This window comes from Magallana gigas, chromosome 8 (genome assembly GCF_963853765.1).
Source record: "Magallana gigas chromosome 8, xbMagGiga1.1, whole genome shotgun sequence".
Classification (NCBI taxonomy): Eukaryota; Metazoa; Mollusca; class Bivalvia; order Ostreida; family Ostreidae; genus Magallana; species Magallana gigas.
This window is the reverse complement of record NC_088860.1, coordinates 15,482,079-15,499,170: the sequence shown is the minus strand read 5'-3', so window position 1 is coordinate 15,499,170 and position 17,092 is coordinate 15,482,079. Positions and strand designations below refer to the sequence as shown.

The 17,092-nt window shown below is 34.4% G+C and overlaps 2 protein-coding genes across 2 annotated transcripts; one reads left to right on the top strand and one right to left on the bottom strand.

The window, feature by feature from the left end:
* The first annotated feature begins 7,433 nt into the window (after positions 1-7,433).
* Positions 7,434-13,041, top strand: LOC105322181 (ankyrin repeat domain-containing protein 53). Its single transcript, XM_011420739.4, has 5 exons — positions 7,434-7,769; positions 9,352-9,551; positions 9,842-10,006; positions 10,366-10,534; positions 11,338-13,041. Exons 1-5 carry the CDS (start codon positions 7,584-7,586, stop codon positions 12,226-12,228), a joined length of 1,611 nt encoding a protein of 536 aa, XP_011419041.3. The 5' UTR covers positions 7,434-7,583; the 3' UTR covers positions 12,229-13,041.
* LOC105322184 (neuropeptide Y receptor type 1) lies at positions 12,337-16,367 on the bottom strand. Its single transcript, XM_034472760.2, has 3 exons — positions 16,109-16,367; positions 14,289-14,356; positions 12,337-14,188 (listed from the first exon to the last, which is right to left on the bottom strand). The coding sequence occupies exons 1-3, from the start codon at positions 16,209-16,211 to the stop codon at positions 13,310-13,312; spliced, it is 1,050 nt and encodes a 349-aa protein (XP_034328651.2). The 5' UTR covers positions 16,212-16,367; the 3' UTR covers positions 12,337-13,309.
* Positions 16,368-17,092: the final 725 nt, after the last annotated feature.

The window sequence follows — 17,092 nt, the reverse complement described above, 5'->3', positions numbered from 1 at the left end:
ACATCGATAAGTTTCTGACAATTAATGACGCAACGAGCACACAGTACGAAAGGTCAACCTTTTGAAAAGCAGTGAAGAGGAAAAGTTGCTCAGAATTATGTTTTAAACAAAATTGATTTCTTACATAAATTTTAATTTTGCATTCTGGGTTAAGAAAAAAGATGTTAGTTCAAGGTAAAGTAAACTTGTACCTAAAACGAAGTCAAATTTGTTAAGTCGTACTTAAACACATTGGTTTTTTTTGTTAAGTCGTTTTTGAAATGGTTAAGGGTTTTTGGTTAAGTCGTACTTAAAAACATTCGGATCATGTTAAGTTGTACCAAGAATCATTCGATTTTTTTTTATTTTTTTGTACTTAGGTTTCTTTGTTACTAGATTAAGAACTCTGCTTCTTAGACGTACTTCTAGCGTTGCTTTCGACATTAGCGGAAAACCCACTCGTTGCTTTGCAACGAGCTTTGCTCTAGTTTTTCTTACAATTTTTGTGCACGCGATTTCTCAGAAACGGCTCGACCGATTTACATGAAACTTTCAGATCTGATAGATAGTGATCTGAACCTTATAGGTTTTTGATTTTATTGATGACGTCACTTCCGTTTTGGAGAAACTGACGTTTTAGCGATTTTCAGAGGGTAGGCTTGTCCCTCTAAGTTCTCCTAAACTATAAAAGATATTGAGTTCAAACTTTCAGGGAAAGTAGACGAAAGATTGTAGATTTGCAATTTTATTTTCATTTTGATCTGGCTTATAAGGCACCGAAGCTCGCCTGGACCCGCAAATTGAAATGAAAAAAAGTCTTAATTTTTTGTGGTTTTCTTTAATTATCTCTTTTCTGAAAAATATTTTGTTAAAACATGTAATGTAAAAAAAGGTTCTATTTACAAGACCTTTTCTTTGAAATCAAGGAAAAGGGGCTGGCCCCTTAAATTAGGGAATCAAAGGGCTCTAAAGTCTTTTATCTATAGCAGTTTACCGAGGCATATTTTGTAAAATGTTATAGAAGCAAATATGTTCATCTCACAGTTATGTATCTAAGCAATGTAATGATTTTTCCATGTGTTACGTAATTAAGGGTTTTTAGGGGCCAAAAGTCCAAAATTTCGATCACCCATATCTCAGAAAGGAAAAATATTTTGAAATGCAGTACAGAAGAAAAGGTGTTCAAAATGATGTTGTTAACAATATGCAAACTTCAAAATTTCGTTTAACGGCCCCTTCAAGGAGATAAGGGATCAGCCCCTAAAACTTTCTTTCCCATATATCTCCAGAACGGTAACAAATTTCTAAACACTTGTTGAACAAAATGTGTTTAGAATTAAGTGACCTTTTATTTGATATCAAGAAAAAGGGGCTGGCCCCTTAAATTAGGGAACCAAAGGGCTCTAAAGTCTTTTATCTATAGCCCTTTACTGAGGGATATTTTGTGAAATGGTATAGAAGAAAATATGTTCATCTCACAGTTATGTATCCAGGCAATGTAATAATTTTATCATGTGTTATGTAATTAGGGGATTTTAGGGGCCAAAAGTCCAAAACTTTGATCATTGATATCTCTGAAAGGAAAATTATTTTGAAATGTAGTAAAGAAGAAAAGTTGTTCAAAATGATGTTGTTAACAATATGCAAACTTCAAAATTTCGTTAAACGGTCCCTATGAGGAGATAAGGGATCGGCCCCTAAAACCTTCTTTCTCATATATCTCCAGAACGGTAACAAATTTCTAAACACTTGTTGAACAAAATGTGTTTAGAATTAAGTGACCTTTTATTTGATATCAAGAAAAAGGGGCTGGCCCCTTAAATTAGGTAACCAAAGGGCTCCAAAGTCTTTTATCTATAGCCCTTTACTGAGGGATATTTTGTAAAATGTTATAGAAGCAAATATGTTTATCTTACAGTTATGTATCCAAGCAATGTAATGATTTTATCATGTATTATGTAATTAGGGGTCTTTAGGGGCCAAAAGTCCAAAATTTTGATCACCCATATTTCAGAAAGGAAAAATATTTTGAAATGCAGTACAGAAGAAAAGGTGTTCAAAATGATGTTCTTAACCTTATGCAACCCACAAAATTTCGTTCAACGGCCCCTATAAGGAGATAAGGGATTGGCCCCTAAAACCTTCTTTCCCATATATCTCAAGAACGGTAACGAAATTCCAAACATTTGTCGACAAAATGTGTTCAGAATTAAATGACCTTCCATTTGATTTCAAGAAAAAAGGACTGGCCCCTTAAATTAGGGGATCAAAGGGCTCTAAAGTCCTTAATCTATAGCGTTTTACTAAGAGCTATTTTGTGAAAGGTTATTTAAGCTGAATTAGGTATAATACGTTTATATATCCTAATAATATAATGATTTTCAATCATAGTTGATGATGTCATATTTTCTTCTAAAAATCGGACGGAAGACCTCCTCGTTGCTCGCAACGAGATCGTATCTAGTTCTTATTTTTCTTTTTTTTTTTTTCTTCCTAGACGCGAACTTTGAGGCTTCATATCTTGCTCATTTCTGAACGGATTTTGCTCAAATTTTCAGGGCTAATGGACTTTACAAAACACTATCTTCATCAATTCATAAAAGTTAGAATTCCCTTTCCGTTAACGAGTTATTCCCCTTTTAAATTTTTTTAGGGCCTTTGGTTTCCAGACAAAGGCTCCGAGACTATGATAGCAGGGAATGGGAATCCAACGAATTTAAATAACAAAGACATTGAAGTTGTATACATCGGTTTTTGTTTTTGGATTACGTTCCTTATTTAGGAAAAGGTAGGGGGTCAAAAAACAGGATTCCAAAAAGTGCAAAAATTTAGACATATTTTCCTTTATATCTTTTTAACGAAAAATATTTTGTTAAGACATGTAGAATAAAAGTTGTGCAGAATATCAAGGGCTTTCATTTGACACCAATAAAAAGGAGCTGTCCCCTTAAATTAAGGGCCAATAGCCCCTAAAAGTTTTTGCTTAATAACTCAAAAACGGTTTGGATTTTGATATGGATGTCGCTGGAAAAGTTGTTTGTTGGGATCTCATAAAGGTCGTAACAATATTTTTTTGTAAGTGATTTGTGTAGTATGAGTGTAAAAAGCTTTACATGTTGACATGTACCTGTTTTCATTTGACAAGTTAACGAAAGTCTTTGTGCGTACAACTGGCATAAAGCTGCCGCAGAAAGTATGCTGGTTTATACAGGAGGCATTAATTTATAAGAATTCTTTTTTTTGTTGGAGTACATGCTTTTTTTTTAGGAGATTAAGTCATTGTTGTTAAGTTCTTATAGTGCACAATCATTAAAAATGGCAATTGGAAAACAAAACATTCTTTTTCTTTTCTTTTTAACCACAAAATATGGAATTAAAAAGCTCTATGCATTACATTTTATTTATTAACTCCATGCATTTAAAATCTACCTTGAATCAAAGCTGTGTGTGTGTGTACCATTACGTAAGCTCTCCCTCGCCCGCGGCCGAGAAAATCGGTCACCATGCTCGCGGCTACCTAGCGGTCAGCGGTTATCTAATACACGAGAGTTGCGTCTCTCATATATGAGTTTATTTAGCCGCGAACTCAAGAATTGTTTTAGTTTTGATTACACAAAATCTTTTGTGGATTAAACGATTGGATGTCAAGTAAGAAATAGTTCATTTAATTAATAAAAGCAATGTCATTCTCTAAAGCAATAATAGACAAACAGCGGCGTAGCGTGACCCAAATATAAGTGTAGGCAAACATTGAAGACAAAGGCTTCACTGACGCGCGAAGCGCGGAAGGGGGTAGGTGCGGGAGGGGGTACCCCCCTCCCGCAAGGGGGGATTAGGGGGCCTCCCCCTAGAAATTTTTATAAAAAAGGACGCAAAAATACCACTTTTGAGAGTAAAAAATTGTTAGTTTCAACAAATTAGTTATGAGTGTTTTTATGGAACATTATGTAAATTTAAAATTTTATTTCCTATTCTCAGTCACTACATTCATTTCGAAATAAAAGCAAACCAAACTTATATGTTTCGTTATTGAAATATACACCGTATCATTAACCATACTCTGCATGTTTTTGTAAACAAAACCAACAACCGTACTATTTTTATATCAACTTCCTTATAAGTAATAACTGATACGCGACATGTACATATATTACTAGGAGTAATAAGTTTTTAGTGATAAGTAAACTTCTTGTTTAGCTTTTCGTGGGTTCCAGACACAGTTTACAGCAATCGCATGCATGCAAAAAAAACGTCGATTGATATTACATATGTTTACTGTAATATCATTCGGCGCTTTTTAGTGTCAATGAAGGTTCTGATGGCTTCGTCGTAATCAAAATTGAAAGATTTGTGGACATGCATCAGCGCAAGGCCAGAAAACCTCTCCTGTCCCATAGTGGCCCGTAAATACAAATTTTAAATTTCGCTTTACAAAATTATGTGTAGGCAATTGCCTTTTTGCCTTATAGTACGCTACGCCACTGACAAAGATCAATTGTGGGGTTTAAGTTTAAAATATATAACTTCTATTTGATAGAGTAAGGTCATTATATTGCAAACTTTTCAAATCTTCCTTGGTTGTGAGCTGTGCGTTTCTGTGCGTTGTACCTTTACGAAATATATTCTTTGCCCACGGCCGAGGAGATCAGCGACGGCTGCATTACCTAGCGGTAAGCGGTTATTTAATACACAAGATTCGCACACCGCGACTTACACTTACATGCATATGATCGAACGTGTTTGAGTTAATATAGCCGTATATACAAGAACTGTTTTAATTTTATGTTATAAAAGTTTGTCCTACTTGTATATATTTAATTAAATATTTGAGTGTAAATGAATATTAATGAACGATATTACTCCAAATCGGAAAAATCGTTAGACATAAACTAATGGTTGGTTTGTTTATGTAAACTACTTTAAAAACTGTACAATTAATGTTTTAAATCAACACCCCCCCCCTCAAATATTAAACATTTAAATGATGATAATCCCTCGCACATGGCTGAGGAGATCCGGCGCGAGTGGATAAGATATCCGCGGTCGGTTCGTGTTCTTCTACATGTACCTTATGACGCGTTTATGTTTCATATTTTGCACGGACACAACTATATTTTATTATGTTTTCAACTATTATATTGGTTTAAGATGAAAAGATAAATTTATTTTACTTGTACAGTTGATTAAGCATTGATTTATACGATAGCGTATAAGGTAGTTTAAAAATCAAATCAAATTATAATCAAAGTTCCATGTTACATGTTTGCGGTAGGTGCTAGCACGATAAAGGAATGCCCTGAATTGAGGCATTCGATGATTATTTTAAAAAATATTCACATGAGTTTAAACAACTTTAGATTAGATTCTATCGGTCACATATTAATCACTACTGTAGTTTCATTGTGGAAGCGAACTCATTGCTGCCCCCCCCCCCCCCTCCTCCCGCCCCGCTGACTGGTGCTCGCGCTGGATTTTTTTTTTAATTGGAGAAAAGATAGCAAGATCTGTCGAAAATCATTTTTGGTGGTTTCTTATGTTTTACATTTTGTTTCACTTTCCCACCCCTTTGTTTATTCGGCCAGTCTGTGTTAATTCAATCGCCGCATGCGACCGAGAATCTTGTGTCGCTTCAGCGCACACAGCTCAGAACATTTATAGCCCCAGGTCATCAATTGTTATGTAATTGAGTAACAGTTGGAAGGGTGATTTTACTACATAAAATAATAAAATCATAATATAATCTATTTGAATTGAGTACCATGCGTATAGATTCCCATAATAATTAATTTTTTTATTACCTTTCTATGTTTACATTTAATTTTGTTCAAATAATTAATAAATTTTCTATCATTTAAATTGTGTGCTTCATCAAATACGTATTCTGATTACCTTGAAGTCATTAATTTTCCATTGGCTTTTGACAAAAGAGAGACGCCTGACCATCCAATGAAAACAAATACACAGAGTTTGATTGACAGGTTTAGCCAAGTGCAGGTCTCACCCGATGTCCGAGGTTATGTGTGCTGCTTGTACACAGCCGAATGGTCTCAGTAAGAGTTATCGATGTAAATAAATAATAAAAATACATGCTTATCAAAACATGATCGTGCAAGTTAAAGTTGATTTAGGTTTGTTCCAATAGAAATCATGTTTCACTAACTGTATTTAATATTTTTTATGTATAGCGAATTTTAATATTGTTTCAGTACTGAAACATCGCATGAAAACGTTAAATATACATGTAATTATCTGTTACTAGTCGTCTTTTAATATATATACCTTTCTTTTGTTTGTTAAAAATTCGCTCAATTTTGTTAAAGTAATGTAAAACACGGGCGCCATTTTGAAACAATTAACTTGTCAGAGAGTTCCGAATGAAATCTGATGAACGTTTCGCACGGTTCTCGCACGCTTTGCTCGAAACGATTTACACGCTTTGCCCGAAACGCTAAACGGTTTACATGAAACTCTAAAAGGTTTACACGAAACGTTTCTCGCACGTAGGCCGCACGCTTTTTTGGTGTAGTAGTACGTTTTAGGGTCTGTAAATTTTGGCAGCACGCAATTCTAAACTTGCACATAGTCTTCAAAAATTTAGAAATATTTTAATATAGAAGTTATCTTTGAGAGAGGTTTACGTGTTTTGTAGGCGGGTTCAGTTTAAAAAAGAAATACAATTCCTGACATGAATCATGAGTACATACTGTTTATAACAATGCTTGCTACCCTTGAAAATTTAACTCGCCATTAAACATCTCACTTTTTAAAGAATGTTTGAAACGATTACATAAACTCTGCTCGACAAATAGTTTTCCTAAAATATTTTCTTCCTTTCTTTGTTTCAAAACACGTTTTATATACAGGCTTTCAATCACAACACGTTTTTATAACAAAAGCAGAACTTAAAGTATAGTCATTATAATCGTTTGACACCATATAACATATATTTTCAACTCGCAGCAACAACGGAAGACCTACTCGGGGCTTTGCCACGAGCTCTGCTCTAGTTTTTACCTACTATTTATCATTGATTCGATAATTTATTACAAGAAAGATGCAAATATAAACAATTAAATGCTGTCTTTGATTAGAAATGCGAACTTTACGCGGGTTATACTAGTGTATGCAATTATGCTACCTTCATACCCCGCATGAATCACCAAAGAAAGCATTTTATTGCAGTGACGTGTACATGTATATACATATTGTACTAACTAAATAACTAACTATTGTGCTAACTCCAGTTAGTATATACGTCCCTGTTTATTGTTATAAAATATAAAAATCATCGGCCAAATACACATTGTGAAATTCATTGAAAACACGTATGACAAAAGTATTCATTAAAAAAAGAAGACTTTTCTTACATCCCCCCTTCCAAAATAGCCTGCAATTTTCCCGCGCTAATTTACTTTTCCTTCGATGTGGATGATAAGTCCCGAGAACGACTTTCCGTCACTCAGGGCACCTGCTGTAAACAAATATGGCCGCCGATAGAAAGTGAATTTAGTCCGATAAGATCTAACTTCTAAAAAAGTTACCAGTAGCCATGAAATATGTAATTTATTCGTATTTATGAATCGGAAAGTTAATATTTTTTAAAGATGTCAAGCGGAGATAAAGGTCAAGTCGGTACGGAGTCACCGCGTCCTCTGAGAAAACGACGAACTCGCATGGCGAACGACAAACGAATAGCGGATGATGAGTTTATGGCAGCCGCCATAGGAGATGTAGAATGGCTAAGACAGAGTCTAAGGGAACAAAAAGGAAAAATAAATTTCGATAAAAACGTAAGTATATCCTTACAGGGGGATAAAAAAGGTACGATTCCTTGGATGTTTACTACACGAATTTCCTCTGTCTTTTACGTATAGTCGGTTGGTTACCGCGATTCCTATCTTTTTTAAACTCGGTTCTTTTCTAATTTAGGACAATTGTAACTTTTGCGAAAATGTATGGTTAATTAACACACGATGTTATATAGACTAGTTGACAACAAAAATGCAAAACAAATTAACTTGAAAGAATCGACATTTGATAATCAACCAAATTATATATCATGCTAAAACTATCAATTGATGATAATGTATATTTCAAAACTTAAGTGCTTTCATCGCTTTCATCCAATAATACATTGAAATGCATGTACGTATCTTAAAATTTCAAAATATTCATTATATTGGTATTAAATATTGATCTTCTTTTAATAATGTAGGCATTTAATGGTTCATTGAGAAGTGTTATCTTATCATCTCTAAGCTTTTAAAAATGTAACCTTTGGTTATTTAAAATTCTTTGTGTGTACCCTTTGTTTATCATTATTGCGACAAAACATTTCATGCAACATTTAAATGATTATTGTTTGCCACATGGAGGCCTAAACACTGAACAGCAAGCAGTTAGCAACTAATAATCAAGTGTTTAATTATCTGCAAGTATCATTTATCATGATAGTAATCTAATATAAAATGTACAGTATATATATTATGAACTTCCACTCAGATGTGAATCATGTGATTCAGAATAGATTTTTAAAAAAGTATGTCAGCATTTAACCCAAGTATTGGGAGAGAAAGAAAAAGGGAAAGAGGGTGAGTGAGAGAAACAGGCAGATAGATATAGGGACAGAGACACAGAGAAATGAGGGAAAGAGAAAGATCAAGAGCAAAAAATGTTAGCCCAGTTGTCAATCAATAGTATAAGAAGACTCATTGATTTGACAACTCTGATTTTGTAAAAGCCAAACACATTGTTTAAAAAAATAAAAAATGATTTGTAAAATCCTATATACAGGTATACTAAAATATAGTAAAACTTGGTTATAGGGAAGTCCTAGAGACCAATGGATTTACTTCTTTATATCCGTGATTCGTTATATCCGTATAACGAATTTGTAGTTATAACTATAGCGAATTCACTATCAACATGTTTTCTTTCACCAGACTATAATTTTTGCTAATTAAGGCTTTAAATGAAAAAAAGAAAGAAATTACTATGATACTTTAAATAATCGGATTGTGAATTGAAAAATTTATGAAAATTAATCATTCAAACTATTATGTTAAATGGTAGTGTGAACTTTTTACTTTGTAAAGAAATTCATTATAAAAGTGTTAAATTTCGTTATTATTTACCTCTACGGGACTTAAAATCACTTAGCTATATCCGTAAATTCTTTATATCCAAATTCGTTATAACCGTAAAATTTTGAAAAGATTTGATTTTTACCGGGACCTAAAAAAACTTCGCTATATTGGATAATTCGCTCTATCTGTGTTCGTACTAAACCAGTTTTACTGTATAACATGGTACAAATGAATTACTAAACCTGTTGTATATGAGGTTTGTGGCACATTTGGAATATTATTACAGGGTTTGTCGGCGATTCACCTGGCGGCCATCCATGGCAGACTGGACTGCCTGAAGCTGCTGATCGAGAAGTATAAGGTGAATATTAATCTGTCCAGTACCACGGGGTGGAGAGCCATACACCTGTGTATCAGTAACCAGACGGGCAAGCGGGCCCTGCAGTGTCTACAATACCTCCTCAACAAGCACGCAGACCCATCCATGTAAGAATTAATCCTGTTCTATAAGGGCTAGCTGTTTGGAAATTATTTAAACACTCCTATTTAATTTCCTCTTCTTACTGACAGATTTTAGTTAAAATCAGTTCACACATTGATAAACCATAAGCTTTCTATTCATCTTTTTATTGATGTATTTATATATATTCTATTTTTCAATCAATTTTCAATGTATTGACAAATTTATATAAAAGTATTATATTCAATAAATTTTTTTTCTAATTTCATATGATTATGGGGTTAATTTGTTAAAGCATGTATATCTTGAACTTTAGACCTAACAATGACGGTATAACACCAGTCCATCAAGCAGCCTCAGAGGGACACGTGCAATGTCTCAAACTTTTGATCGAGATCGGGGCAAAAATAGACGGACAGGACATAAGAGGCCACACCCCTCTAGATTTGGCGAAACTGTGGGGACACAAGAAGTGTGCCAGGTAAGAAGAACCAGAAAAGATAAACTAAAATGCCATCTCAATGCAAGGCTGTTATGAATTAGATTTTGTTTGCCATTTTTAGATGCATGGTCACTTCTTTCTAAAACAGATTATTTTTTGTTTCACAATATTCTTCTCCCTCAAAAATACACCCCTACAGAGATGAGAGACTAGTTAATACTACTTGGTCAATACCTGTGGTAATTAAATTACAACAAGTTCACTAACCTAATATTGTACATGCATTTTATCTGTCATGTATGTTTACTCTTCTACTGTTAAAATTTTACCTTAAAATATAGCAGTACACATAAACAAAATAAGGAATCTACTGTATGTGTTTCCATGTCACATTGTAGAATACTGGCTGCAGAACTGTGGCACCAAGACAAGAACAACGTCGCCAAGGAGCTGGGACAGTTACGTAAGCTGAAGATGCAGCAGGTGCTGAAGGAGATGGAGGAACAGGATGAGTTCAAGGCGGCCCAGGAGTACTACGGCGAGAAGGCCTATCAGGAGTGGATACAGGTAATTATACAGAACACCTGTCACAGGTGAAATTTAACACCTTCCATCCTCACTCATAATATTGTGTGTAAGGTTTGTGTAAGAACTTTTAAAAAGAATGTTGGCATGCTGTCAAATAATATTTTTGAAAAATTATATTACAGTTATTTTGGAAAAACAGAGATCAGGATTATTGCCTTTAACAGTTTTTTTTATTAAATCTTAAGCCCTCTCTCCATTACATATTTCTAATGAATTCATTAAGCATGGATATCTATTACTCTACATACTATTTAGAAATATATACCAACAGATTAATGTATATTACAAATTTCACACTTGGCAGGACCTGTTCACAATTTTAATGGTATGGGTAATTTACAAGGTAACATTGGTATTATATTGGTTATGTATTAAGTTATATGTAACATAGGTATTATAGATATTGGTCATGTGGTGCCCCTACCCTTTTTATAGTCTAGATGCTTGCATTGGGAATGGTAAAACTACAAAATCCTTCTACAGCATCATTTAGAGCTTCATATGATAAACTTTCTTAAGAACAGCTCTGATTTTTTTCACAAATTGCAAATGATGTTGGAACGAACAATCAGTAGAATTTTATTTGTTCAGTATTGAACATATATACTTTTCTTTTAGATGCAGATATAGATATGATTTTAACTTGTAAAACATTCATTCTTTTCTTCTAACAATAATAAGTAGGGGCAAGTAACCCGCCTGCCTTTGCTTTCTTTGTTTCAATTAACCTGAAAACCATAAAATGTATATTTGAAAATAATTCTGTATTTTGTGGTTTACAGAAAAAGGGTCTGAATGGGAAATCGCCAACTGAAGAAAATAAGGAAGATTTGTCAAAATCTGATCAGCCTAAGAAAGGAAAACCAGTTGATTCATTAATGAAGCCTAACAGCAAAGCCCCACCCCCCAGTGGTAAAAAAAGCATTCCAGATAGGAGCAATATTCACGTGGCTTTTCGAGATGACAGAACTCCCTCTCCACAAAGTGGAAGAAGGCCAGCTGATGGTTCGGAAGAACAAGGAAATGAGGATGGCGATAAAGAAAATCAGTTAACATCATCCAGGGAGAAATCATCCACCCCTGTTTATGTTAACCCTGAACCCTGGAGGCTGGCACTTCATCCCCCAAAACCGGAGTATATAACCAATCTCACAGACGAATATCCAAGGGATGAGTTCACCATGATGCCAAGAACCAAATCTGCCCACAAGTATTTTGACGGAAAGTTTGCCAGTAGGGAACACACTGACGGGGATTTGAGAAGCAAGAAGTTGAAAAAAGATATACGCCAGCCAAATTTACCAAAAGATGTCATCAAGCAAGGGCTGTCCAAGGATCCAACAGCGGAACAACGACCAGTCCTGTTTAAACCCATACACATGTATGATGTCACAATGAAGAAGAAATACGGGGATTCTGTGAAGGGAAAGAGCGAGGTCTCTTTGCATCTATGTGACGACTTTTCGTCGTTTGTATATCAGAACAGTCTACAGAGAGCCAGCACTATTGACGTTTTGTCCCCAAAGTCCGTCACCTCAGATTGGCTCAGTTCCAGATATCCCAGGGACAAAGTGATAAATACCATCAAAAATATGAAAAATCCCACCATGTTCCCCAATATACGAGGAGAGGAGTATGACATTAATTATGGAGACATCGCCACCTTTAATTGAATTCCGACTTAATTTTCATTTCCAGCTTGATGACCTGATGAACTTCTGATCTCTGCTGGCCTTGGTTATATCTGAATATGACTGTGTTGCTGCTGAATAAATGTGGGCTTCTTTTCCATCCCTTCCATGTTTAAATAATAAAATTTTATAGGGTTTATTTTTTATTCTTGTTACTGCAGTGTACATGTATTATACACATGTAGCCTTGTTTGTTGAAAAATATTCAGAAGTTACTGCTTATCATCATATGTGTTTTTAAATGTTATTTGTTTGTTGTGGTGCCTTAAATCTTTGTACTGCTGATCTTAAGTGTATCATTGTCAAAGCCAACAGACACAAGCTTGAGCTGTGTCATGCATTATTGCTGGTGTGTACAAGTTACCACAAATATATTTTTTTGATTTATTTATATAAAATCTGAAGAAAAAATTGAAATGATTATACATGTACAATATTTTTTTTTATAAAATATGTCTTTTTTACAAAACTATTTTATGGAGAGTATTTTTTTTTTAGTCATAATTTTATTTATACAAGAAATCTGCATGTGATTTGAAGTACATGATCCTGCATTCATTTGTAGCAGTGTACACACAGACTTGTAAAATTAGGTACAAGTCTAAACAAGTAAATAAGCTTCATAAGTACATGATGAATGTACATCTATTTTTTAATTTGTATGTATATATATGTTAACTGCTGAAATCTTTCTACATGTGTATGACGTTAATCTATGAATCAATGTCGATAGTATATAAACGCTTCATTTTTCTCTTTCATAAGTGCAATTGTAATAAATCATAAACTGCTTTATTTTGTTCAAATTCTTTACATTTACATTACATTAAGGTAGGCAATGTTGATACAGTATTACATAAGTAGTACACATTCCATCTCATCCACAGGTTCATTACATTGGTTCCCAAATATCTCCCATCATTTACATGTAATTGTTGCTGTCCAAACTTTTAATGCACATGCTTATTGAACTCACGCCAGAATTAAATGGGGTTAAATATATAATTAAACTTGTATACATCGCAAAGGCTTACACAATGAACTATAACAACATGAATGAGGATTACTTGGAACTTGTAAATGTCCCATTGAGTGTGCCATCATCTCTGTCTATTTTGTAAGTTGTGGAGGAGTCGTAATGTTTAAGACAGCAGTTGCACATACTTCGAAATTCCCGCTGAAATTTTGTGTTAAAGAACCCGTATATAACCGGATTCTGGCTGGTATTTGCTGAGGCTAGGATGATGGTGACCGTGAATTGGGTCGAGGTTATTTGTTTAAGGTACACTGCCAAGAAACTAACGATAAAAAACGGTAACCACATTACAACAAATATGCACACAATAGCTACAAACATTTTGGTGAGTCGTTCTTGTTTTTCTGCGCGTTTATCTGCGCGAACACTCTTGGTACGGGTGGACGATGATCTCATGACTCTGAAAATTTTGACGTAGTTGTATGATATGATGATTAGAGGTAAAACGAAAAATAAACACACCATGCTACCTAGATAAACATTTACGTGAAAAGAATCGGGCCACGACAAACCACAAAATGTAAATGTAATGTTGCTGAAAGTGAGAGAAGTCTCCGTCTGAGCGATGGCCACGGGTATTGGAAAAGCCAGAGAGAAGATCCAGATGACGAGGATTAGGAACACGGAAATATTTAGCGTGATTCTCTTGTCGGGGCGAGCACAGACATAGTTATGGCGCTCTATGCTGATCATCATCATAGTTAGTATGGAGCTGGTTCCACTCACGAACTGGACATACGTCACAAGTTTACAGATTGCGTGACCAAACACCCAATGTTGAGTTATGCGAGTTATGAAAATGAATGGGATCCAGGCTGCGAACAGCAAATCGGCCACGGCGAGATTCACAATGAAGTAATTGGTTGGCCTTCTCATCTTCTTGTTTCTAAAGACCGCCATCACAACCTGCGGGAATAAGAAACGTGTTCGATGTAGCTTTCTCGTGAGACCATATGATCTTGTAGTTAATAATATAATACAATTGTACATGAACTGATAATATTACCATTGTGTTCCCTGCTATTGCCATGATGAGAATGATGATGAGGATTGTCACTTCTATTCCCGACTGACCTGAACAAAATAATAATGGAAAGTTGAAGGATTTGGCGGATCACATTGTTGCATGGTATACTAGTATTTGTTACTAGTATGTTTCCTTTGGTCCTGTCTAAAAGAATATTGATCAAATTTGCGTCTTTTGCAACAGACATACCGTCAACAGATCTAAAATTTCCATTTCAAAGCATTTCGATATGAATCCCAACGTTAAAAAATAGTTTTGATATACAAGTACTATTGTGAAGTTAATAAATTGATTGTAACCACGTGTAACCTGCGTAACACAGCACTTTTTGCATAAATAGAATTATTCTTTATATTAATATCATAGCATTTTTAAAGTTCACATAGCCTTGTGTGATAATATAAAATATATTTTCAATGTGTTTTGCCAAAGCCCACCGGTTACCAAAACAGGGTAGTTTTTGTTGTTTCTTCTTTTTTATTAAATTGTAATTTTTGCTTGAGGGGGGAGGTGTTCTTGGTGTATATTGTAAGACACAACAACTGCATGTTGTGATAACCATAGCTCCATTATATATATCTGACAAAATCGTGGTGTGCAATCTTTTCTCCTTTGTAGATCTAGTTGCTGAAACTAATCCTATTAGACTTAGTATATTTAAACCCGAGTGGTTTTAGTAAGGTGAAAATGAGCAGATAAGCAAAACTTGCTCACGAACAGTAAACAAAACACTGAATGATGAAACGGGGTATAGAGAATAAAGCCAGCACCTCTCTCTCTCTCTCTCTCTCTCTCTCTCTCTCTCTCCCCCCTCTCTCTCTCTCAGCCCCGGAGCATGAAAAATGCCAGCATGAAAAAAGCCAGCACCCTCTCGCTCTCTCTCTCTCTCTCTCTCAGCCCCGGAGCATGAAAAATATCAAGTCTGTATAATCTGTGTGCGGTTCTCCCTTCGAGATTTCTTTACTCATATCAAGCAAAAACATCAAAGAATCCACTGTCCATATGATAAACATACAAAGTGCGTGTATACACTGTTAATCGTTATTTGTGTATTTAAATTGATTTTGTTCTGAGAACAATACAACATACTTATGAATCTGATTCATCTTGGACAATTTCAAGATGGTATATTAATTTTATATCCTCGCGGTGATTTAACACTCGATCGTTGTTTGCTAGTGCTATATGCTATAGATCAGGCATCATGTCAAATACCCGTTGATTGGTCAAGATTTTTATGGAACCTCATAAAATTTGAAGTTGTGAGTCGGCAGATGATATTGGGGTAATATGGTGCTAATTTTGACTCATTTGTAATATGCTAGCAGTCTGTCATTCGACAATAAACTGATTAAGATATTTGTACATGCATGTATAGAGAGAAATTACATGTGGAATTACGATAGCTTTACTAGTTTATAGGCTATCATAGAACCATGTGAAATACATTTTTCATAATTTAACAGTTGCAAGATATGTGCATTTAACATTTATCATAAAATATATCATTAGAAATAATGAAAAACATTATAAATAACAAACATATCGACTTTGTATAACCACAAATAGTAAAACATTGATGACTTTAAGTACTGGTGATAATACGGTTTATTTTGTTGATTTATTTATGCATAAGAAAGGTAAATATTGCTCAAGATTAAATAACTTTAAAGAATTCCTGTATATATATTTACAATTTGCAATGAACAAAATGATTTCAATGTTTATAAAACTGTAACTTAAAAAACCAGAATATGGAATTTTAAAAATCCTTAAATAAACTAAGAAAAACTACTCACCCGGCCATGTTTGATTGAACTCCGAAAAGAATGTAAAGACAGATTCATTGGTGTTTGGGTCCATTAACGAATACCCCATGATTGCACTGTTTTTCACTTGCATCAATTTTCACAAAATTCTCTTTTTTCCCCTTTTAGCTGAAGGAATCATCTACATATATTATAGTTATAACAAGGTTTAGCTCTCCGTGTTATTTCTACGACTGCTCCTCTCGTCATGGCGAGAGAATCGGAACTACGCGCTTTACGAGTGGATACTAATCACATTTCGTCAAATAACCTATATTGATTTTAGACCGCGAACTGTCGTATAAATATTGTCCGAAGGCTTTGTCATTTGAGCTAATAAAAATAGAAATATATTGGCATATGACTTCACTAAGTATTTAGATATAATAATATATTTGTATATCGAGTTCAAACGTGCATAGGCACTGAGAATTTTTACTTTTACGTGTGTATAAATGTCTAGGGTTTTTTTTTAGCGTTTGCAAAAATAATCCTTCTTTTTTCTTGTCAGAAAATAATATTTTGTAGGACAAGTGAAGTATTTTTCATGAAAAAAGAACGAATATCAACACTTGAAAAATATAGGTGTTTCCCCTCAAAATCAAATTCCAAAACAATAATCAATACTTTTTTTAGGGCATAAAAATTGTACGTCATATCATTTACAGTGTGTAAGTATGTTGGTCACCTCTGGGGTTTGGGAAATTGTAATTAAAGTAAGGTAAAATTTAAACGAAAAAATCAAAAAAAACAACCCAGTAAAATGTATCGAGATTTGATACCGAAGTGTACTAATTCATTCATTTATTGATGTAATACCTGTTTAAATGTATGAACATTTTGACGAGAAATTAAAATATTGCTGCATGTAAAAGCTGTCCATCGCCTGTCCAGGTTTTGCCTTAATTGGCCAGATTGGTTCGGTCAATAGTTAGTCAATTGTTTTCAATAAAGCACACACAATCTGTATTTCAC

Bases quoted from the DNA above. Each gene is read 5' to 3' on its own strand.
- LOC105322181 (XM_011420739.4), top strand. From the start codon at position 7,584: ATGTCAAGCGGAGATAAAGGTCAAGTCGGTACGGAGTCACCGCGTCCT. The intron at 7,770-9,351 runs GTAAGTATATCC...ATATTATTACAG, and splicing joins AAATAAATTTCGATAAAAAC to GGTTTGTCGGCGATTCACCT. The intron at 9,552-9,841 runs GTAAGAATTAAT...CTTGAACTTTAG, and splicing joins AAGCACGCAGACCCATCCAT to ACCTAACAATGACGGTATAA.
- LOC105322184 (XM_034472760.2), bottom strand. From the start codon at position 16,211: ATGCAAGTGAAAAACAGTGCAATCATGGGGTATTCGTTAATGGACCCA. The intron at 14,357-16,108 runs GTGAGTAGTTTT...TATTTTGTTCAG, and splicing joins GTTCAATCAAACATGGCCGG to GTCAGTCGGGAATAGAAGTG. The intron at 14,189-14,288 runs GTAATATTATCA...TTATTCCCGCAG, and splicing joins CAATAGCAGGGAACACAATG to GTTGTGATGGCGGTCTTTAG.